The sequence below is a fragment of the Vanacampus margaritifer genome, chromosome 15, assembly GCF_051991255.1.
Source record: "Vanacampus margaritifer isolate UIUO_Vmar chromosome 15, RoL_Vmar_1.0, whole genome shotgun sequence".
In the NCBI taxonomy this organism is placed as follows: Eukaryota; Metazoa; Chordata; class Actinopteri; order Syngnathiformes; family Syngnathidae; genus Vanacampus; species Vanacampus margaritifer.
Genome location: NC_135446.1, coordinates 15,730,583 through 15,754,400, shown reverse-complemented (window position 1 = coordinate 15,754,400; position 23,818 = coordinate 15,730,583). Strand labels below are relative to the sequence as shown.

General features: G+C 39.7%; 3 protein-coding genes across 3 annotated transcripts; 1 reads left to right on the top strand and 2 right to left on the bottom strand.

Annotated features, from left to right (window-relative positions):
- The first annotated feature begins 557 nt into the window (after positions 1–557).
- Positions 558–3,376, top strand: cideb (cell death inducing DFFA like effector b). Its single transcript, XM_077543860.1, has 5 exons — positions 558–695; positions 893–1,007; positions 1,102–1,251; positions 1,860–2,050; positions 2,210–3,376. The coding sequence occupies exons 1-5, from the start codon at positions 673–675 to the stop codon at positions 2,340–2,342; spliced, it is 612 nt and encodes a 203-aa protein (XP_077399986.1). The 5' UTR covers positions 558–672; the 3' UTR covers positions 2,343–3,376.
- gmpr2 (guanosine monophosphate reductase 2) lies at positions 3,044–7,684 on the bottom strand. The gene is made up of 10 exons (XM_077543859.1): positions 7,555–7,684; positions 7,169–7,263; positions 6,973–7,092; positions 6,813–6,896; positions 6,525–6,698; positions 6,357–6,438; positions 5,934–6,040; positions 5,382–5,424; positions 5,149–5,308; positions 3,044–5,000 (listed from the first exon to the last, which is right to left on the bottom strand). The coding sequence occupies exons 2-10, from the start codon at positions 7,253–7,255 to the stop codon at positions 4,811–4,813; spliced, it is 1,047 nt and encodes a 348-aa protein (XP_077399985.1). The 5' UTR covers positions 7,256–7,263; positions 7,555–7,684; the 3' UTR covers positions 3,044–4,810.
- Positions 7,685–9,044: 1,360 nt separating this feature from the next.
- Positions 9,045–23,157, bottom strand: slc7a8a (solute carrier family 7 member 8a). Its single transcript, XM_077543858.1, has 11 exons — positions 22,688–23,157; positions 17,853–18,057; positions 16,695–16,846; positions 13,477–13,602; positions 12,884–13,037; positions 12,105–12,228; positions 11,876–11,979; positions 11,680–11,776; positions 11,444–11,593; positions 11,203–11,380; positions 9,045–10,689 (listed from the first exon to the last, which is right to left on the bottom strand). Exons 1-11 carry the CDS (start codon positions 22,824–22,826, stop codon positions 10,535–10,537), a joined length of 1,584 nt encoding a protein of 527 aa, XP_077399984.1. The 5' UTR covers positions 22,827–23,157; the 3' UTR covers positions 9,045–10,534.
- Positions 23,158–23,818: the final 661 nt, after the last annotated feature.

Here is a 23,818-nt window from a genome sequence, read left to right as displayed (position 1 = left end):
TAAAACGTTTTTTTGTTAGAATCGTATGTATTTTTTAATGTATATATTTTTAAACATATGTCCAGTATGTGTTCTACATAACTAATGCTTATATATATATATATATATATATATATATATATATATATATATATATATATATATATATATATGTGTGTGTGTATACAAAAAAAATACATATATATATCAAGTTCTATATTTGTTAGTGATAACACCTGGAAAAAAAAATCCTTACTTGTAATGAATTTTTTTTCAGATTAAATGTTTTTAACCTCAGAACCTCGTGTTTTTTAGGCAATCATAATTAATTCTCTCTATTTACAGGTAAAACTAAGCTTAAAATAAGGTGCGGATTGTGAAGAAGCGTATTTTGACAACTAAGGAGTAGAAAGTACAAATCAGTTTTAAAATGCCAGGAGTAAAAATAAAAAGTTGTTAGAAAAACTCAACTTCAGATAACTGGAACAGTAACAACATATTTACAGATGATTTTGAATAATAGTGCTTTACTAAGAGTTTGTTGATGTCATTACGTTATACACACAATCTAGATGAACTTTGGCTTCATGTTGCTGTATCTGGATGGTCACCACTTGTAGATCAAAGTCCAGCCTGCCCTAATCAAAGGAAAGCTGACATTGTTATTGTTTGTCGCAGTGAGATTCAACCAGAATGGACACGACATCATTGATCAAGTAAATTAGATTTTTTATTTTGGTGGTGAGATTGCAATATTCTAGGAATGTTTACATTTCCAATTTGATATGCAGTATTTCCAAAATTATCCATCTTAATTTACCATAAAAAAATGACTGGAAACCCTTCCTAAATTAGCAATCATTTTTGTGATGGAGCTCAAGATTGTTTTTTTCTCTTTCTTCTCTGTCCTCAGGTCAGTAACCAAGCGAGTGTGGGCCCCAGCCCAGCGTCCGTTTAGGGTGCGCAGTCACAACCGGGAGGCTAAGAAGGGCATCACAGCCGGGACTCTGGAGGAACTGAAAGCGAGGGTAATATTTCCAGTAGTTTCTGAGTGTCATTGTGTGTGCGCGTGTGTGTTTTTTTTGTTTGTTTGTTTTTTTGCAACTCTGCGTTTTGGTCCAGGTCTGTCGGACGCTGTCACTGGTGTCTCTGGCGTCCCTGGTCTGCGAGGAAGACGGGACGGAGGTGGACTCGGATGACTTCCTGACGACTCTGCCGGACAACGCCGCTATCGTGGCCCTGGAGCCCGGACAGACGTGGCGACCACCAACAGTACTGGAATTTTCCGATCAGTTAATTTATTTAATTTTTCCTGGTCAGGGAAATCAACCCTAAAATGTTTTTAATATGGCGGCCATGTTGCTACTTGCCGTCTACTGAAAATGACATCATGGTTGCTCATAGCACAGGTAATAATGGAGTAGATGCCACGGACTTCCGGGTTTTACACATCAGCGCCGTTTCCAGCTACTGCTGGCCGCATTCCAACACTCCCCCCCCCCCCCCCCCCCCCCCGAACTGCGCGATCCCGCGCGATTACGCTCATAAAAACCCGGAAGTACCGCCTCCTCTGTGACATCACCAATCATGGCTCACATTTTCTGAAGCTCAAAACAACCAATCAGAGCTCACCTGTTTTTGTTGTTGTTTTTTTAATTGAACTGTGATGTCATTTTCAGTCGACAGCAAGTGGCAAACTGTCAGATGGATAAAAATTGGTGGATTTGGATGCTTAACTCATTGTCCACCAAGACACTATACAGTACAGTAAATCTGAATGCCATATTTAGACTAATGGGGGCACATCCAACATATTTTTGTAAAGAAAATATTTGGGTTGTCTTCCCCTTAACATTTTTTTGGGTTTCAAATCACCTCAGGGTGCGGCTGTGTCCCGATGTCAAGACAACATCAAGTCCAAAACGGGAAAAGACATCGCCAGCGTCACCGTGGATCTTTACAAAATGAGCCCCAAGGATTTGTTCGGCTCTCTGAGTGTGAAGGCTACTTTTCAAGGCCTGTACTCGGTGAGCGCCGACTTTCAGTGTCTTGGCCCCAAGAAAGTCCTCAGGTAAGCAGAACGCCAAAAGCGGAGTCCTGTAACATTTCCCCCTCAAAATTGGTCAATTAAAATTTATTTTTTTAATTTATCGCCTTAAATAACTGGTTAATTTATTTGTGGTAGTTAATAGAAGAAATACAACACAAAACATTTTTGTTTCTTTTGCAGAGAGGCTCTCCGTGTGGCTTCAGCTCTCCTCAACGCCGCCGGACACCTGCTCATCACCTCCGCCTCTCTGATCCGCCGCGTCATTGAGGGCGTGGAGCTTTGGCAACCTCCGCAGAGGGGTTATCTAAATTGAGTGAATAGTTCGGGGGAGGATATTGTCTTTAACCCTGGAGAACCCACGGGGTCAAATTTGGCCCCTATAAAATCTGCTACTCAAATAACAATACCCTTTTTTTTTTTTTTTTTTTTACAAATTTAACTTCAAAAGTCCAGTGTGTCACTTCTGACCCCTGCATGGGGCCATCTAATGGATGAATATTGCACTTACATGAGCCAGAGTGGTGGTGACAAGATGGCTGGCAACATGCTGTTTTGTTGAGCTGGAAATCAATCCAAACAAAACCATCTTTCTCAGCAAACCATCAGATGGTAAAATTGTGTTTTTTTTGTTAATCTATTTCATATCATGTTGCAGAATGCCTAGGAGTATGTTTTATATATATATATTTTGATAAATTAGCAACACTGAGCTAGTTCAAAAAACAAGGGTTAAAATTGAAAAAAACATATATTTTGGTGTTCAGTGAACTTATAGCAGTCATTTAATGTATAATTCATAATTTTCCAAAGAAGAAAAGGGTTCTTGGGTTCTCCAGGGTTAAAACCACCTTTTAGATTGTCCAGGCCAAACCGGAAGTTTGTGCTGTGTTTTTGGTAATATTTCTGTAAATATGTATCATCAGCAATCATCCATCCATTTTCTAAGTATAATATGTAGTCTTCACTGAACCTAATGTACGTTTTCAAGCGCTCTCAAGTAAAGACACTGGCACGTGCAGATGTGGAACAGCTGTATTGAAATGTACACGGATGTAACAGACACTTGCCTGACCAGACTTAAACATGCTGAAGAGACACTTGTTTTAAAGGCAGAACATCACTAAAACATCAATCTTTGGCATTGGTTGCAGTTAAAAACTACCCCAAAAAATCTGATTATAAACATTCTGTAACAGAAGAGAACAGTTTTGTTGCATATAACATGCCCAACCACTTCATTGGTCCCAAAATTACAATTCACTTACAATAAATAATGTAACTTTTGTTTTATCTATCTATGTTGGCGACATATACTGCAGTGACAGACAGAATAATTAAACACTCTTCCACTAGATGGCAGCAGGTCCAGTTTTTGCTTTGTGGTCAACTTAAAGCTACTTAAACGTAAAATATTCCATTTTGTATCGCTACTGCCATGCTGATGAAAAATGAAACTACACATAACGTTCTTCACATACACACCACGCCAGTCTGAAAACTATTGGCCCGAGGCTTGCAGGAGTACCCATTGTGAACAGCTAAGGTGTTAATCTACTATCTTATCATAAACGGTCAAATAAAAAGCTTATTGTAAAGTTGTTTTTTTTTTATTTTATTTTTTTTTAAAGTTCCATATTACAGCTTTATGAGTAAATGCATTTGTGAATAAATTGAAACAAGCTCATCATTATTTAGTGAACAGTGAACCCCCACATATTATACAAAACTCCATGGAGTCAAGGAATGATGTTGGAAGTGCATTAATGACTTAGTTAGATGAAAACCGTGCTTTGCTTCCATCTTGTGCCATGCTGAAATGTTTTGAGGGCTTTCAATTTGACAAAAATAGTGCTTTGTCATCATTATTTAATTTAATAATAATTTTGAATAATTTTTGTGACTTTTTTGTTTCCAGTGTAAAATATGTGCCTTACCTCAATAAAAGTTGGGAAACACCATTCTAACAAAATCATGTTTTAATTTAATTTAATAATAATTTTGAATATTTTTTGTGACTTTTTTGTTTCCAGTGTAAAATATGTGCCTTACCTCAATAAAAGTTGGAAACACCATTCTAACAAAATCATGTTTTAATTTAATTTAATAATAATTTTGAATAATTTTTGTGACTTTTTTGTTTCCAGTGTAAAATATGTGCCTTACCTCAATAAAAGTTGGGAAACACCATTCTAACAAAATCATTTTTTAATTTAATTTAAAAATAATTTTGAATAATTGTTGTGACTTTTTTGTTTCCAGTGTAAAATATGTGCCTTACCTCAATATAAGTTGGGAAACACCATTCTAACAAACAAGATGTTAAAATTGTACCTACAGCTAAAAGGTTGGAACGATAAGGAATCTTGTGGCATTTGGTGTCAATGAACTATGTTGGTGTGAGTTGAGGAGTTTAACTTTCACAAAAATAGTGCTTTGCTGCCATATTATGGCGTCCTGTATGAATAAATTACATTAAAGTGAGTTAAGGAGTTTCATTTAGTCAAAAATAGTGTTTTGTGGCACCGCTAAGTAATTTTCGTGGGGGATAATTTTTGTGCCATTTTTTTCCCAGTGTAAAATATGTCCCTTACATCAATAAAAGTTGGGCAACACCATTCTAACAAACAAGATGTTAAAACCTAACCTACAGCTAAAAGGTTGGAACGATAAGGAATAGGACCGTTATTGTGTCACATTGGAAAGTCTAATTGGAGTAACAGTAGGAATGGCAGTGTGACTGTATGCGTACATACGAGCAGTTCTGAAGGCTCTCTCGGGATTTCAGCCGTCGTTGCCGAAGACGGTGTTGAGTTGCTGGGTGACCCTGATGAAGGTGGTCCTGCGGCTCAGCTCCTTCAGCTTGGCAGCCCCAACGTAGGTGCACGTGGATCGCACCCCGCCCAGGATGTCTCGCATGGTCGCCTCCACGGGACCTTTGAATGCCACCTCGACAGTCTTGCCCTCAGATGCTCTATAGAGGGGCAACGTGAGTACGACATTTGGCTATAAATACATTATTGCTCTACTTAAGTAGAATTAGAACACATACAGACAGGTAATGTGTGATGTCCATTCCGACATTTGGCAGAATCAAATTGCGATAACCGATTGGGACTGACCTGTACTCAGCCAGGACGCCGGCGTGCTTCTTCATGGCCACTTCGGAACTCATGCCGTAGAACAGCATATACTTCTTGCCCAGCTTCTCGATGGTCTCGCCACCGCTTTCGGAGTGGCCCGCCAGCATGCCGCCCAGCATCACGAAGTCCGCCCCGGCACCTGAGGGATGTCACAGCTTAAAACAACAACAAAAAGGAGCTCTTCAATGCATCTCATCCATTTTCAGACTCACCGAAAGCCTTTGAGACATCTCCCGGGCAAGTGCATCCCCCGTCCTGTGTGAGAAATGGCATGCCTGCTATAAACCAACGGTTTTCAAGATGGGTTGAACGATTTAAAAAAAAAAAAAAAAATTAATTATGTGATATTTTCTTCTTCCCATATAATCTGTATTAGGATCATATTTTTAAAAAAATCAAATATTAAACCGCAATTGCAATATTAAGGACAAAAAAAAATCCCACTTTTCACTTTTTTTTTTAATCTTCGAAAAATATGACTTTGTTAAATGGTATGTCTTTTTTGTAAGGCTTACAACCTTTTTTTCTTGAAAAATAAAATTCTCATAGCATTATAACTTTTTTTCTTTAAATGTCTTTTTTTTATCCTAACATTCCGACTTTTCTGTAAAAATGAGCAACTTTTTACATTGCTTCGGCATTTAGGAGTATACACGATACCTATGTTTAAATGGTGTTAGGATAATCCGTGGCCTGAATCCAAAAAGTTGTCAAACCCATGCTATAAAAAAAATGTCACGCATTCATTCACTATCAAGGCTCACAGAGATGATGTGGCCTTTCAACCCGTGGGCTGCGTCTGCACACTCGATCACCGCGCTGAGCTGAGGGTACCCCACGCCGGTCTTCTTGCGAGTCGTGCACACGGAGCCTGTGGAAGACACCGAAATGTAGAACCACACGGCAAGTAAAAAAAAAAAAATTAATCAACACCAAATTTACAGTCATCCCTTGCCAATTCGACAATTTTTTCTGGAGAACATAACTAAACCTATTCACCTGAATTAAAAAATGTACCCCTTTGTCCTATGCCCTAAGAGTGTATGGTGCATTTTTGGGAAAATAATATTAATTAATTATCTCCAATTCTGCATAGTTTTGGGATGTGGGTCTTACTCCCGAACCCATGCAAATAGAAAGCACTCATTGTAAAAAGCTGAATAAAAAATGACTTTTGCTGAGATCACCTGGTCCGATGCCCACTTTGATGATGTCCGCACCGGCCAGGATCAGCTCCTCCACCATCTCTCCTGTCACCACATTTCCTGCCTGAAAATATGTGGGAAAACATTACTGGTTAGAAGTTAAGTTAAGCTCAAAATAAATGAATAAAAGTTCAGAAGAAGAAAACTGACCATTATCGTGTGCGAGGGGAACTTCTGCCTCACATCCTTGACAAAGTGCACAAAATGCTCAGAGTAGCCATTTGCCACATCTACGCAGATGTACCGCAGCTGCGGCACAGCGGCCAAGATGGCGGACATCTTCTGGAAGTCGGTCTCGCCAGTGCCCGTGCTGACTGCAACGTTCTAGAGAAAAAAAGTCGAAAACAGGCTCATCTTAACTTCTTGTGCCAAATTACCAAAAAACTGAATTTAATTTTCCACTCCTTTATAGAAGCAAATAAATAAGGTGACAAGTACCTCAAGGCATTCTGGGTATTTGGTCGCAAACTCCCGCCAGGCGTCTACAGAATAATGCTTGTGGACCGCGGTGAAGACGGTGAACTAGTGGAAGAGAACAGATGAACTAATTGCTCATCGTGCAAAGAGGTTCTGGTTGCCATCAGGACATGTTGCCTACATTGTTCAAAGCCCTCGCCATCTCAAAGGTGCCCACTGTATCCATGTTAGCGGCAATGATGGGGATTCCTGTGTAGCTGCCCTTGGAGTTCCTGAAGGTGAAGCTCCTCAGCAGGTCCACCTAGACAGACACACAGTAAGTCACCAATGACTGCATCATCATCATTTGGCACAGGTAGATATTAAATTATGTCTACCTCACTCCTTGATTTGAGGGTGCTGCGCTTGGGCCGGAGGAGCACATCTTTAAAATCCAGCTTGATGTCATTCTCAATGCGTGGCATTATGGAAACTGCAAGACAGACCACAATTATGTTATTATTTTGCAGGTAATAAGTAACCAGAATGTTATAAAATCCAAATTAACCGTTTAAATATAATCACAGAGTTATAAAACTAAACAAACATTTACCACACTTTTAAAAAAGTGCAGCAGGCACTGCATGCATGCCTTCCAGATGGTAACATATTGTACATAAACAGTACAGCATGAACTAATTCAACTCGATAATTCAAGGCATTCATTTTATGGTGTCACACTTCGAAGAGACTCGAGAGGTTCAATTGCTTAATTTTAACTTACCGGTTCACTGCAAAAAGTTCAAACGGGAATTTAGTAACCTTCGATGAGTAAGTTGCAGTAGCTTCCTGTATCAAAACGTATGTGCGTACTGAGCGGAAAGCAAGAAAGCCGCCTTGTAGTTTTTTGTCTCGCTCAAAGCATACAGCGGGTAGGCCGTTAGAACTACACCGTTGGAAAATACTTTACGACACATCAAAAAAGGTGTCGTCATTGGGCGAATCGGAAGATTTTTTTTTTAAATAGTACATAACTTTATTTATAATAACAGCAAACCAATAGTAGACTTCCATGGAACACGAAAATAAAGAGAAACACGAGAGGTAAGTTATAGTTCTAAGCAGTGAGTTGATGTCGGTAAAATTGGTGAGACCTCTGTAATTAAAAGCCTCGTGTCCGGTGCTTCTCAAACCTTTCTTTTAACCCGGCAATACCACCTCAATATGAAACACGAAGCAAAAGTTTTATCCCAAAAAATGTATTTAATATTCAGGGTTGAACAACAAGGGTCAAAAAGTAGAAACCCTGCCACAGACTTGCTTTAGCCACAGGTGTTTCTACTCAACTGACAGGTAAACAAGCTAGAAGATGGATGGCTTCATAGGTAGGCTGCAGCGCACCCTAGTGAGCATGAGTGGTATAGAAGATGGAAGGATGGATGTTATCAACTAAAAAGTGTGAATTTGAAGAAAAAAAAAATCGAATTTCCTGATAAAGTCCTTGAAATCCTTCTCGAGGATTATTATCTGTGAAGTGAATCATCTCAACACTTTTTCTGTAATAACATTTATAATGTAATATTGTCAAAATCTTTCAAATGCTTGTTAAAGTGTTTCAAAATGCTAGAATCTAAAGCTAAGGAAGGCAGAATTATTCTATCCACTCTTCAGAAAAATAAACCTGGTGGGTGACTTGATGGACCTAACTATATAAATTTAGCTACATTTTAGCTAGCTAAATACAAACATCAATTTTGCCTCAAATAACAACAGACACTGTAACAAGACTAAACTGTCATACCTCTCGTTCAACGGCAAAGGCCTTAACCACTGCAAACGTTTCAAACTTTATCTGGTGGGCGGAAAAGTGTGAAGGCCACAGAATCCCAGTTATGTTCTCCCATCTGGACTAATCCTGACTTCGAGATAAACCAAATACCTCTTCATTTCAGCACATGGGAACAAAATAGAATTGGCCATCAGCAAGACAAAAAAAAAAAGACGCTAACAAGTAATGTGAAAATTTGCTCCAAAAAGTTCAAATAAGAGGCAGAAACTTCCTTCAATAACATAAATTAAAAATAGCAATCAAAACAGTAAACTGGGGGACTTGCGAGTCGCGATCTTAATGAGAACGAGTGCTACGGAAAATGATTGAATGCCAAATCACATTATCATGGGTATACAGTAAATATAATTTTCTGAAGTAGGACTAGGCCTGAAGAACTGAATTGCAAACAAATGGATTACGCATTGGAAAAAACAGGAAGCCCCTTCAATATACATCTGTCAGTGTTTTATTTGCTAGGAGACAATCAACCGTGTACACAATATTAACAGGCACGTAATCACAGCGTTGTCACTGTAAAGACAGTTTTTAAACATGAGAAACAGATACAAAACTGGCCCAGCATTGGTTATATTTCCACGTCATTGTGTTTTTTTTGGGGGGTAGTGGGACTCCTGAGAGGAATAGATCTTAAAGTAGCACCTGTGCAGATGTTTAGCATTGTTGTCTTTTTTTTTTTTTTTGGCAGTATAGTTAAAGAGAAACCTGAGAAACCAAGATTATTATTATTATTGTAGCTATGAAAACATAATACACAGGAGTATGATGAACATTTTTGGGCATAAGGTATAACAAGAAGAATCTTACAACTGGTTCAATTCAAAGGTGCATGTTCAATTTATCCTTGTGTCCTAATTAACATCCATTTTCTTAACATAAAACGGGAAAAAAAGTTTTGGTGAACAGCAAGGATCGCCACTACATATATGTATATGTTTCTACACCTAAAACAGCTAAATCGTTGGCTACAAATTCAAAAAAAAACTTTTGACAAGACAATCAATGCCATTTCTTCTCCATTCAACCTTATTCACACAGGCATTCAGGTGTCGGCGTTGTGATTAATTGCATAAACAATTCAAATGTAGTGATGGAAAAAAAAGTGTTTAGGCTGTTATCTGCATGGTGTGAACAACAACAACAAAATTCACTATGCTAGACATATAAATGACTTTTTTTGTATAACATGAAAATCCTGCATGAAGACTAACATCTTCCCATCCGACCTAGCGTGGCTAGAAATGCAACATGTCATCAAATTAAGGCAAAAAAAACATTCCATGCATCATCTGCATGGAATACAGTGAATCCCTGCAACAACAAAAAAAAGAAGGTGAGTAACTCCAACCCTCAAAACGGTTTAGAATTGCTGGCAGATGCCACAAGATGGCGCCAAAGCAATACCAACAACAAATACACAGGGGGGTTCATTGTAAGCCTCTTGAGCAATTAGTAAAAATAAAACAAAGATGAATGTGATTCTGGGGACTAAAATCAAACACATAACGTAAAAAAAAAATATCGCCTGAAAAAAAAAATCAACCAAGAAACAATTATAAAACAAGAAATGCATTCTGGAATCTTTGTGCTTCACAATATGTGGAAAAAAGCAGAAATTTACAAGATTGACAACAAAAAGTAGAAAAAAATAAGACGTCCTCAGTCCTCACAGTGAAGTAATTTAACAATAATAAGAAGAAGAAGACATACTAAGATGTTTCTCTTACAGGAGTGTGAAGATGATGAGCTAAAAAAAAAACAGGTGAAAGCTTATGGGGAGTGATATTGCTCTAAAAAAATGTCACATTTGGCACAGATAAAAAAAAAAAGATGCAACTAAAGATATACAGTAAGAGAGGGGGTATGTGTATTGATCAGTAAATCCACATCAAACTGTGGCACAGACTTTGTCGCTTCAGCAGTCGGCCGATTTGTGGTTTTCGGCATCCTCTTGGGACAGTGGGGACATGGCCTCTTTCATTTCCTCACCCTCGCCCTCGCCTCCGTCGTCCGACGTCTGAGCGGGATAAACCACTAAGCAAAACTTCTGACCCAAATATGTCATCTTGTCTGAAGGAAGAGATGCACAGGGCATTAAGTTGGGTGCGAAATAAATGAAAAGCTAAATTTTTCCTTCTGGTATACTATAACTCATTCACTGCCATTGACGGCTATAGACGTCAAAAATTCATTTGAACTATTTTTATTAGTTTAAAAAAAAATCCACTTTTGCTAACAAGAGTATGAAAACCTAGAAATTTAGAACAGATATAAAATTTGTGATTAATCGTTAACTAGTGAAGTCATGTGATTAATTGCAATTAAAAAATGTAATCGCGTGACGGGCCTAATTAAAAATAAAAATAAAAATAAGGGCCGTTTAATCGCAATTAATTGCATGATCATTTTATATCTGTTATTAATATACAATAAAAAAAATTAGTTTTTTATAAAAAATGAAATGATAAATTGTTAAACTACTAGATATAGTTTACATGAATTTTTGACGTCTATAGTCGTCAATGGCAGCGAATGAGATAACTAGAAGTACTAATTCAACAGCCAGGCATCGGACAAACCTACCGACAAATGCGTCAAAGCACTTGGGCTTGTTCTCCCAGTAGACACCCAGGAAATAGACGGGCACGCCGGTGAGCATGATGGCCAGGCCGATGCCGCACACCACAGGCTCCGAGTATAATGAGAAGATGAGCAGGAAGGCCCAGAACAGGAGGTAAATCACCGGCCAAATCAAGTTAATCTGAAGGCAAAAGTAACATTTTAGCAACACTCTCATAACCTGACGATGTTAAGTCAGGCACACCTTGATGGGCCTGTGCATGTTGGGCTGTTTGATCCGCAGCACAATCTGCCCGGCGACAGTGACGCCGTAGAAGAGGTAGTTGATGAATCCGACGTAGTTGATGAGGGTGTACATGTCACTGGTGCACAGCATCAGCAAGGTGGACAGGCACTGCGGAAAGGGAGGGTTCGAGGGTCACTCCCGAGTCCTTGCGCTTAGAACAAGATTGGTCTGGAAGGTAGGGCAGGTGAACTCACAGTGAAGAGCAGAGCTGGGATAGGAGTGCAGCGTTTGACGTGAATCATGGCGAGTAGACTGGGGAGGTGTCCCTCTCTGGCCCCGGCAAAGAACAACCTGTGAAGGATGGGGAAAAATGGAACGACGTGATAAACCCTCACTGCAGGACGCTTTTTTTTTTTTTTTTGAATGAGTCTGGTCAGGCGACTGGTTTGCCTTGACGACGTGAAGAGGGAACCATTGACTCCCCCGAAGGTAGACAGAGCGACAGAGATGGGCATGATCCATGCCATCACACCCAGAAGCTTCTCTCCAAACGTCTGGCATGGACAAGAAAAAATTTTGCTCACCCGAACACCCAATCTCTCTTTATCTCAACATAAAACTCTTGTGGCTTCGTTACTTCCTTCTCATTGATGATTATTAAATTGTCCGAGCCACTCACCACAGCGACGGCATTGGAGGCCAGCAGCTCCTGTGGGCTCATGGCCGTGACGTAGGCAATGTTGGCGAAGACGTAGACGAATGTCACGAGCGGGATGGAGATATAGATGGCACGGGGGAGGTTCCTGCATGGTATTAAAGAGAGATGGCGATTTCAAATAGGGAATTTTTTTAGATTGGTATCTTCGGGGATGTGCGATAATATGGAGGACCAAAACTGACAAAATTCAAAATAAATAAATGACTAAATAAATAAACAAATGACTTAAAGTGAAAATAAAAACAGAAATACAAAAATATAATTTGGAAATTAAACCCCCCCCCCCCTTCCCCCTCAAAAAAATATAACTGGAAATAAAAAAAAATAAAATAAAAATATATACATAAAAAAATAATTTTTAATTTTGGCAGTTTTGGTCCATACTGCCAGGACAAAATGTTATTCAAATGAGGGGGCAGTCCTAAGCGTAAATATATAGATATAAAAATATATAATATATATATATATATATATATATAATAAAAATATAAAATATAAATTAAATTAAATCCCCCCCAGAAATATAATTTGAAAAAAATAAAAATTAAAAAAATTATATATATATATATATATATAAAATACATTTGTATTTCATTTTTTTATATCTATTTTTCTTTTCACTTTTTTTCATTTATTTAGTCATTTATTTATTTAGAATTTTGGCATGCAGTTTTGGTCTTCCATACAATGGCGCGTCAGGGCGGCCATTTTCTACTGCGGGAAAGCAATAGAAGCCTCACACGTAAGGATCCACCAGCTCCTCTGTGACATAGTTGAGGAAGTTCCATCCCCCGTAAGCGAACGAGCCTTGTAGGAAGGACAAAGCTATCAATCCCACGTCATAGTCCTGGAAAGGCTCGAAGGCATTGGCCGGCTCCAACCAGTAGTAGTCCCCTGCATGGACAAGATAAAGTCTTTATACTTCATTTCTCACAGATTATTATTATGACCAAATACGCTATCAAATTCTGTAATTCAGTAATCCCCAACCGGTCCGTGGCATTTTTGTTCTCCTTTTTCATCTTTTAGAAGAAGCTCACCAAAGACGTTTTTTTGCTATGTCTCTCTGTGCGGCCGGGCACCAAATGTCCCACGGCCCAGTGGTTGGAGACCACTGACATAAGCCACCTAATGCTTTGTCAAACACACACATTTTGTTGTCTCAAGGGGCCTCATCTTCCATGGGCCCCTAAAACAACTGGCGCTCTGCCATGTTGTGACTACTAAAGCTACAACGCACGCTAATATTAATGCCGCGCAATCCGCTAACCCCCACAGTGTTCTTGGTGGGAGTGGGGAGGTACGTCCCCGGTGACCCTGGGGAGATACTTACCCTTGCAAATCTGCACGATGCCCATGATGATGATGAGGGCAAGGGCCAGCAGCTTCCCCGCCGTGAATATGTCCTGCACCCTGGTTGCCCACCGCACGCTGGAGCAGTTCACCCACGTCAACAGCACTGGGCACACAAATACAAAAAATAGAATGTATTAAGTCATCCATATGCATCATCTTTGTGTGACTTTTCACAGCTGGGTAACCTAGTGAGGACTTCAAGTTGTCATGTGACCACATTTGGTCCAGGTCAGATGCTGGGGAGGCAGCACGTGGACGGTTGACGTGGCTGATGTGCATTGAACTTCTCCACTAGCTTGCACAACAGGGTCACTGGGTTCAGGCCAATAGGGCGCCATTAAAAATGGCCTCTTTGACATACCATTTGGCAGGAATATGGATTTTTTTTATTTTTTAGATTAGAGATCCTGGAGCAGCTTTCTGTAGTGATAGGAAGTAATGGACTTTGTTACTGTACTTAAACACGTTTTGTTTCAAAATACATTATACATGTTTAAAGATCGCCCCTATTTCTTCTTTTTTTTCACAATAAGATTTTTTTTTAGTTTTCCTTCCCCTTTTGGGGAGGGTGGTGAGGTTAGATCAGGCGATGTTATTAATATTTGTCAACTTTGGGCCTTTTGAGACTTTTTTTCTAGGGGAATCAGGCGATTAAAATTTTTCAATCGTGCATGACTTCAATAGTTAACTCACGATGAATTGCAAATTTGATATCTGTTCTAATAAAATATTTTTTCCTAAGTTTTCATACTCTTGTTAACATAAACGTGGAAACAAATGTAAACCTAATAGAAATATGGCTGCATTTTGTGTGTGTAATTGATACAGTAATTTTATAATAATTCATAAAATTGAGTAAAAAAAAAAAGATGTACTGTAAAAAAAAAGTGTGATAGAGTGTGATATTGATTTGTATTGAGGTCATTTTCTGCCACTAGATGGCACAATTCAGAGCTCAGTGGGTTTTTCTTTTCATATTAAGAGCAATCTAATCTTTAACATGAAGTAACTTGTGAAATTTTGCACAGTTTTAAAATTGTAAAATACAACTTGACCCCAGTATCCACAAATATAAGCGTATGTATGCAATATTATTAAATGTGTTACTGCTCAATTTTGACATGGATGTGCTTGCTGAAACTCGCCAGTACGAGCTTTCCAAGTAAGGGGCCGTCATTAATTGCACGTTAAAAAAAATTGTGGCATTAAAGGAACTTTAAATGAACACCCAAATTTTGACTCCGCTACTTTTTTGTGGCTAGTTTCCATATTTGGAGTCCACCCTGCTCCCCACTGTTGAAGAACTAAACTGTCTTGGACAAGGGACTCTCATTTACATTTCAGAGTCTAGACTTTTACTCCAGTACAGAAGTTGAATCCTTCTTCAGGCCGTAAAATGTGAGTGCTTTTGCCACCTTTGACTTTGAGTGTATACAGCCGAAACGTCAACAACTGTAAACATCCAACTGCAGCACTCTTTTGCAGGCTGCTCAGCTGTCGGTAAGATGAGTATACAAAATCAAATGTTATGCATGTGCGAGTGCAAAGACGACTGTGTTGCCACCTCAGAGCGAGGTTCTTCCCACTATGTTTTTGTAACAGAAGACAGAAGTTAATGGGCCAGTGACTCTCGATACGTCCCTAATTTAAGTAAGGCTATATTCACTCATACTGATGAAAAGGTCATTTTAGCTGGTCACACATGAACTTGCTGAAGCGAAAAAGCACTCTCTGCTCACCTTTCACCCCCCCCCCCCCCCATGTACCATTCTTTGGCAACCCTTTCGAGGAATACGAGAAGGGTGCAGCTCGACGCTGTCTTCTTTCGAGAAGCTTCACACAAAATGTGAACTTCTCAGCAAGGTTTGCTTTAACAAACAAAGCTCGCAGTCATGCCGCCGCGTCTCGTTGGCTGTCTGATGTCTGCGTGCAGTATTTGTCCAGCGCGTGTTAAGTTTTTAGAAGGATGCGGATCAACTACTGTCAGAGCCGCGCAAACACTTTGTATTTGAAAACAAGAAGAGGAGGGGCGGCGTAAACAAGTCGGGTTAGATCCCTTCACAGTCTAATGTGCTGTCAGTGGCAGGCATCTCTTGACTTTTTATAGCTATTTTATAGGTTAAATGTGTTTAAAGCCTGTGGGAGGGGTAAAACTGTAAGAATTATTCTTTTTTAAATGGTGTATATGACGCAGATTTTCACCTGTAGTGGGGATCACAAACTACAGTATGATCCCAAAACATTTGTAATATAATTCAAACTTAATTGAGGTCAGTGTTTTTTAACCAGGGGTTCAGTGAGTCAGTCTGAGGGGTTCAGCAGCGGTCAAGACAAACACCCGACTCGTGATTTGTATGGTGCACCCCCGCTTAGCCATCATTGGCTGCAGGTGATCACGCTACATTGCTTGGCCTATCTGCGCTGCAGGGAACGTGGTGCGCTTAGTAGTCGACTTCTGACTATGTTGTGATTTCTTTATTATTGTAATTCTGTCTGGCTGAAAAAGAAAGTGGTTCCACGGGGTTCAATTCTGGGGCCTCTGTTGTTTTCAATGTATCTGCTCACCCCTGGGTTCCATCTTAACTCATTCAACACTCCCAGCCATTTTCACTGAAGCAACCCCCTTCGCTCCTGGCTGTTTTATTGGATTTTGACTGATTTTGCAAGACCCACAGAATATTGTGTTCTATTGCTATAAAAACACGGAACCTACCAAAACAAGATTACAGTCTCTTCTTTCACCAGGGAAAAAAAACAAACATATTTCTATCTGTTTCAGTTTTGCAACAATTAGCATTAGAATATAGTTTCATTATTCTCAAATCTGTGTAAACAGTGGTGAAAGAGCTTTTTGCAACATGGCCCTGGTTGATCTCTTATACTCTGCTGCCACCTGCTGGACATTTTTGTAATAACTACCATTGCTTCAACTGTTCTCTGCAGTTCAGAGGCTTCATCAAAGCCTTCTGTATGCTCTAGCATAAAAAAAAAAACAAATGAGCAAATTAGTTAAATAAACGGCAGTGTTTTTTTTAAGTGCTCTATAAATAAATAGTTGAGTTGAGTGTTGGGAGTCAGCAGCCTATAATTTGCAATGCCAAATTGAGCAATTCTAGCTCCCAGCACAACTAGCTGTCTAGTATATAGCGAAATGAAAGAATGGATATTGTGGGTTTTTTTTTCTCCATAACTTACGGAGGCAAACAGCAGCTAGCAGGCGCAGCCCGGTGTCTGGCGGTAAGCAGGTGGGAAACAGGGGCTGCAGGACATAGTTGGAGAACGTCAGCGCGATCACGGCCTGGTTGGTCGGGTAGATCACCAGCACGGCAATCCACAGACGCAGGAACCTGCACGAAAAGACAGGGAAGCGGTTTTTGGGGATTAGGACACAGATGACTTCTTGGAATTTTTTCGCTCGGTCAAATAACAACCTTTCTTCGGACAAGGGTTTAACAGAGGCTTATGAAGGATCATCCGACAGGAATGTGTGTGTTTGACGTGAAAAAATATTTCGTCAGGACGCGCCGTCTACAGCAGCTTGTCGAGTTCGCCACTATAGATTAAATAAGCGCCCCCTCATTGGTGTAACAAGCAGCCTTTGTTGTTTGTCTATTGAAGTTGTGTTTAGCGGACGTGGGGGACAAAAGGAGCAGGGTTGACACAAACAATTATATATTTATCTAAGGTAGAGGGCACAGGGACACCCGGCACTTCAACCCGGGCCGGAGTTGTCTCAGGAGGTAAAGGTCATTGATGCATATTGATAGAAACAGTACAAAGTGACAAAAAAACAAACCTTGGCTGCTTTGTCTGATTGAATTCCTCTCCCAGAATACATCCCGATTGCAAGTACCCTGGTGATAAGTGAAGTGGCTGGGGGTCCCACTGGCCCCATACAATGGTCTCATCTGTGTTTATTGTTTGGACAAAAGTACAGTGTGTTTTTACTGTTTTCTGGGAAGTTGTCACAAAGTTCCCAAGCACTGAACGGTAACATCAACGTGAATGAATGAGCGGAAGGCGAATGTGAGCCTGCACTTGAAACCCACCAGCAGCAACAACAAAAAACCCTGCAGTGGTTTGTAAGCCTCCCTATTTTCAACCCCGTCCAGATCCATATGTCTGATACACAGGCTCATCCAGCAATCCATGTTTTATTAATTTTAATATGGTCCGGCTCCCATCGAAGTTTAATCAATGTCAGATGTTGCTTTATTAAACTTTAGAGCTTCCTAAACCAGGAGTGTCCAAACGTTTTCCTCCAATGCCCTGATATAGAAAAAAATCACTACTTCTGTCAAACCAAAAATCTTCCCTTCACTTGGACCCCATCGAACCATCGTGTTTGCTCACCCAGCCAAGCCTCCGAAAATGTCCTTCACGTAGGAGTAGTCCCCCCCTGACTTGGGGATGGTGACACCCAGCTCGGCGTAGCACAGCGCCCCGATGGCGGTGATGAGGCCTGTGATGATCCACACGACGAGGGCCACGCCCACAGAGCTGGCGTTCTCCATCACACCCTTTGGACTGACAAAAATTCCAGATCCAATGATGTTACCTAAAAGGAGAAGAAAAACAAGGATTAGGCGGAGTTTGTCCAATTAGACCTGTGTTGTGAGATAAGTTTGAAATAATAATAATTATTATTATTATTATCATTATGTGAAACGCCTATAAAAAAAAAAGCAAGGTAAGCCTCCGTTGCGTTCTTAAAGGGACGATCAAAACTCCTGAATGCGTTTGGTGAATGACGAGAGCACGGCGTGGGGGAGGGTCCCGATCGCATGTTGTTTCTTTAGGAACGCTACGAGGCTTAACTTGCTTTCTTTATAAACGTTCCACACTGCTCGGCAGAGAGCCAGCTGCGATTCTACGTCACTACGGACGGAATACGTTGCGACGTAAACAACAATGGCGGCGTATGTCCCAAAAAGTTTCTACAAAATGGAAATGTTAAAAAAAAAAAAATCTCATATTTATGTTCGTAACAAACAAATAAATAATATAGTGCAAACTTGTCATTACAGTCGGTGTTCCTTTTAAAGGTATATACAGTACTGTAATTACGGCAACACTAATTTACGTTAGCATGTCTATAGCGTTCTGCATTATAGGTTAGCACTAAGCTAGCGGATTTGCGTTAATATCTGGTTTGTTCGAACATATCATCTTTTAATCGTTTGTTTCATGTGTCAATTTACAAAATGAGAGGTTGATACTAATACTATTAAGGAAGGAATACTTTAAAACTTTTGCGTGGAACTGCCAATGGGGAGTAAGCAATTTTGACTAGCAAGATCGTTCGAACGTACTTGTAGGCTAAATGCTACAAACCCATAATACCACGAGCTATTACTTGCGCAAGTCAATACCCCGTGGCATTATGGCAAAATATGCTATGTTTGTAGCATTTAGCCAACAAGTACATTAGAACGTACTTGCGAGTATGTTCAAACGTATTTACGAGTATGTGTGAACGTAATTAAATATGTTTGAATATACTCGCAAATGCGTTCGAACGTACTCACCAACCAAAATTTTTCTTTCTAATAGATTTTAAACCTATCGCAGGTGGATTGGTACATATCTCGTTATACACGGGGTTCACACTTCACAGTATATTTTTGTGGCAGCTGTGAGATTTTTCTCATGTAAAATACTGGATGGGTGAAGACTGACAAACACTGGGTTAAGACAACAAAGATCACAAATGGAAAAGTGCCACACCAGCAAATGATACAGTCCCTTAGGCGTTATTGTGTTCTACTTTCTAACCTGACGTGTTTCAGTGGTTTATTCACACGTAACACGACTTGCATTTCGAGATTGAGTGCTTTTTTTTTTTTTTTTAAAGTCACTCTGTCGGCAAACATTACAGGAAAAAAAACACGGTTCGCAGGAAAATGTGAGCGACAGATGCGCGTGAGGTGTGGGGGAGGATGCGTTGTCGCTGCGATACGGCGGCCCAGTCATCAGGCCCAATGGGAAGTGCTAATCTGCTGATGTAGCAAATAGATTACGGACGAGGCTCAATAGCTTGAGATGCTCCGACATAAAGCCTTGATGAAGCAAAAGTCAGTGGTTAGCGGCTCATAAAAGGGCACTGATGTCAAAGATCGTGTTGAATCATTACTGCCTCGCATGATAGTACAGTGCAAAAGTCCAAGGTAGTCGCAATCTCTCCGCACAATGAACAATGATGCGTATTTTATAGCAAGCGCGTTGCGTTTGTGACATGCTGTCAAATGCGGAATGGCCGCAAACTACTTCTCTGCGAATACTTGTTTCATAAAGGAAGAGCTTTGCTCTCAGACATGCTTGATGAGCAGATTTCTATTCCTGTTAGATTGTTTGGACAGAAGCCCAAACTCCACTTCAATTCCTCTCACAAATGAACCAAATTCATTGTTAAGGAGCCACACCATGTGGTTTTACCACATTAGTGGAACCCAAATGGCTCCGTGGCCTCAAAAAGTCCTGGTTCTGGGACCTGGAATTTTCTGTCGGCATTAAGTCATCACTTGCTTCACTACAAAGAACAATGATGAAAAAGTATAGTTCCAAAATAGCCAATGCAAAAATTAAGAGTTAAAAACCTCTCTTTTTTTATGTGAATTGAGTAATAGTAATCCATGAATCAAAAATTAAGCAATTAGCAAACCAAACAAGTTATGAAATTATATTATCAATTAAAATTTTTGCATGTTCTTCACTTTCAATTTGAAACAATGTCTTGTTTTTTGAAGAGATGGAAATTATTATTATTATTTTTTTAAATCTGTAAGTAGGCTTTGTGAATAATCAGACTGACAGATTCATTAGTACAGGCCCATGTAACTTCAACAATATTAGCAATATAGGGCCGATTTCAGATTCGCCTCACACACAAGATCAGCGTTTTTATGTTCTCTGATCGGTCGGTCAGAGCAAAACTACTTAACTAGCTAAACAAAACACATCCGTCTATAGCAATCATTTTAATAATAAATCAGTCCTGTATTTCATTTCTGAGGTGTCAGTCGCCCAAAAAATAAATAAAATCAACAAATGAAATCCGCTAAATAAGTAGCTGATGTGGCTTAGTCGGGCATGCTAATACAACTGAGTTATCAGGGTGGGGGCCTTGTTGCAAGTGGCCAAGAGTTCACTTGTAATCCCTGTTACAAGTTTGTGTGTGTGTGTGCCGACACAATGGGGCTATGCGACTGTTTGATGTCCTTGGAAACAATTACCGCTCGCGGCTGAGACGAATCACGCCGGGCACACGTGACGTGAAAGTCCGGACTGTTGGAAGGGCCATAAAACACTGCACTCAAATAGTAGAGAAAAAAATATGAATTTCATCATCATCAAGTGGAGAATACGTTGCACGGCAGCGACATGAACAGTTCCAAATGTTTTACCCTAAAAGCCTCCAGGCCGCTTGCTAGAAAACACAAAATGTCGATAAAAGACTACTGGAACAGCTGAACTTTAGTTTGTGTTAACGAGAGGCACTTTAAATGGTAGCAGGTGCGTGTTAACTCCTATTTAACATAATTTATTTCATGTACACACTTGTGCAATCAAATTATGTATGTCAATTTACATTTTTCAGTTGAGGTGTGCAGGATATTAAGCGTGGAAAAAGTTTTAAAATAATTTCTTAGTCTAATTTTCTTATTATCAGAAAAGAAAAGAGGCATTTGAACAGGGGTGAAACATCAATGCTAATTTCCTATTAGCCCACTAATGGCATTTGACATAATATGTTAGCATTAAGCTAGTGAAATGATCGAACATTTTGGTGTTTATTTACACACTGTTCAGATATGTTTAGAATATGTTGAAAAAGTGTGTTTTAGGAAGTTTAAATGTGTTTAATCTGTAATAGAAAAAAAATCAGATGGGCTCTATACATCGCACATTTTAGATGTGTTGCCAATGTTCTTCCTCCACCCCATCTTCTCCCTCTCGGGACTTCTGTGCACTCTCGCTCATCTTTCTTGCGGTTACCGTGGAAACGCATGGCTGACTGAGTCATTCCGCCCACCCCTCCCTTGCTCCCTCACTCCCCTTCCACCTGTCAAGGTCAATGGAAGGACCACACATATAGGTGGACTGGTTGTACTCTGTTATGTCTGCCTTTGATTAAACAATACTAAGATGATTGAATCTCAACTCTTAACTGGCCTGTAGGTGTGAATGGTTGTTCGTGCCCTGCGAATGGTGGGCGCCAAAGTTATCCGAGATGGGCTCTGGAGCAAAATTGACTTAAACCATGAGCCAAGATGGTGGAATAGTAGAGGTTATTTTTCAACTCCACATAGTTTTACTCTAATAAGGACAATGCTAGAAATGGATGAATGCCGAAGCAAAATTGAGCTATGGGTTGGACCATTTTTAGACCAGAATTAGGGGTGTGCCAAAAAAAATAAAATAAAAAAATTGATTCTCATAAGAATCGCGATTCACATTAAGTACGATTCAGAATCGATTTATTTTATACTGTCTTGCCCTTGTGCGATGTTAATGTTGTACACGATTTGGCCACTTAGGGCCTGATAGACGGTTAAGTTGTAGCCACATTAGAGAGTAGAAAGAAAGTCACGATCTATAAAACCAATATAAGTTATTTTTTTACAGCGTAGGAAGAGCAAATGCCGGTGAGTAATGTTAAGATGCTTCTCTGTATACTTTCCTGAAGCATTTTATATGAATAGCCGTTCTTTTGCGTGATAAAAGTGTGGCGATTAGCGCGCTAATTGGCATTAGCTGGAGTAGATCATGACGATTCTCTGCACAATCTATAAATTGAAGCAGAAATTATTTTCAGTCAAGTCATTTTGAATCAAAACTTGTTCGGAATTGTAAATTGCAGACCCCAAAATCGGAATGGAATCGTGAGAAAAGACACCCACGGCAACTGTATAAAAAAAATGTACAGATGGATGAAAATTGACGCATGGGGCTGGACCTTTTGTCAAGAGGGGGTATAGAGGTTTTTCAACACGGGTGTGCGTCTGGGGTTATTTAAGGTTGAAATGTACCCGAATGAGGTCACGTGTATAAAAAAAATGGATGGCGTAAAATTGGCCTGCATATGGGTTAGTTAGACCACGTGTCAAGGTTGTTTTTGTAACAGGATGTTTTATCATTTGACGACAAATCGTATAGAAACTGCATGGCTCTTTTTGTAGAGAACTTACCAACTATAATACCGCAGGCGCTCACAAGGCCGATTTCCTTCTTCAGTGAAACTCCTCCTCCTCCTCCTCCTCCGTCTCCGGACTCTTCACCTGCAGCATCCTTGGAAGAAGCGCCCCGCTGTCTGGGACCGTCCGACATGTTGAAAAAGATTGCGCGTCTTCCTGGTTAGCTTCCTTCCCCACCTCGTCTAACCCGCCTTACGCCTAATGTTGTCCCGGCGCGCAAAAACAAACAAACGCTGTCAGCAACCTGTAACGCGCGCAAACACACACATGGAAATATAGGTCCAAGTGTGACAGGAAAGTATCCCCAAAATCCACCGGTGGGCTCAGTGGCTCGCACGTAAAGTCCGCCTGTCGTGCCAAACGAGCATTTTCCAAATGGCACAGCGTGCGCAAACTCTCAGTCCGTCACGAGGAAATCTAGTCTTTAGTTGGGGGACAAATGAGCATGTTGGGTCAGCTGTGCGTCGTCGACATCCGCCGTGGGGTTTTGTAGTCAACTCTTTTAAATATGCATGCATGCGTCATACGCGTACATGAGCCCCGCCCCCCGTTTTTCCTCTTTTTTCGACCCCTCCCCTATTTTCAGTCTACACCAGGGATGGGACATGTATAAAACGACGCGCATTGATATTATCAAGTCATATTTATTACATTAGTAGGAGCAAACCCCCCACAACAAATTGGTTAACTAAAGTGTAGTCATTCAATTTCATGTCATATTATATATGCATGTAATTAGTGTAATGAACAATTTTACAGGTGCATTTGACACTCAAAAATATTTTTATTTATTAGGTCGTTATAATAAAAGTAATCTCCTATGAAAAAATCAAGAAATGAGAAGGAATTATTTATTTTTTATTTAGTTAAAGAAATAATTGGTGAATCATTTATTTTGAATAACAAAAAATAGAAGTTTAATCAACAATAGTATTAAATAAACATATAATAATAATAAAAAAAAACGTACCCTTTTAATTTTTTATTTTTGTTCATTAAATAATTGGTTAGCTATTGTAATTTTTTCTAAATCGATTTTCAAATTTGATCTTGGTATGATTTTAGTTTATATCTGTAACTAAAAAATAGTCATGACCATTGTGCATTATACATTATTAAATAATT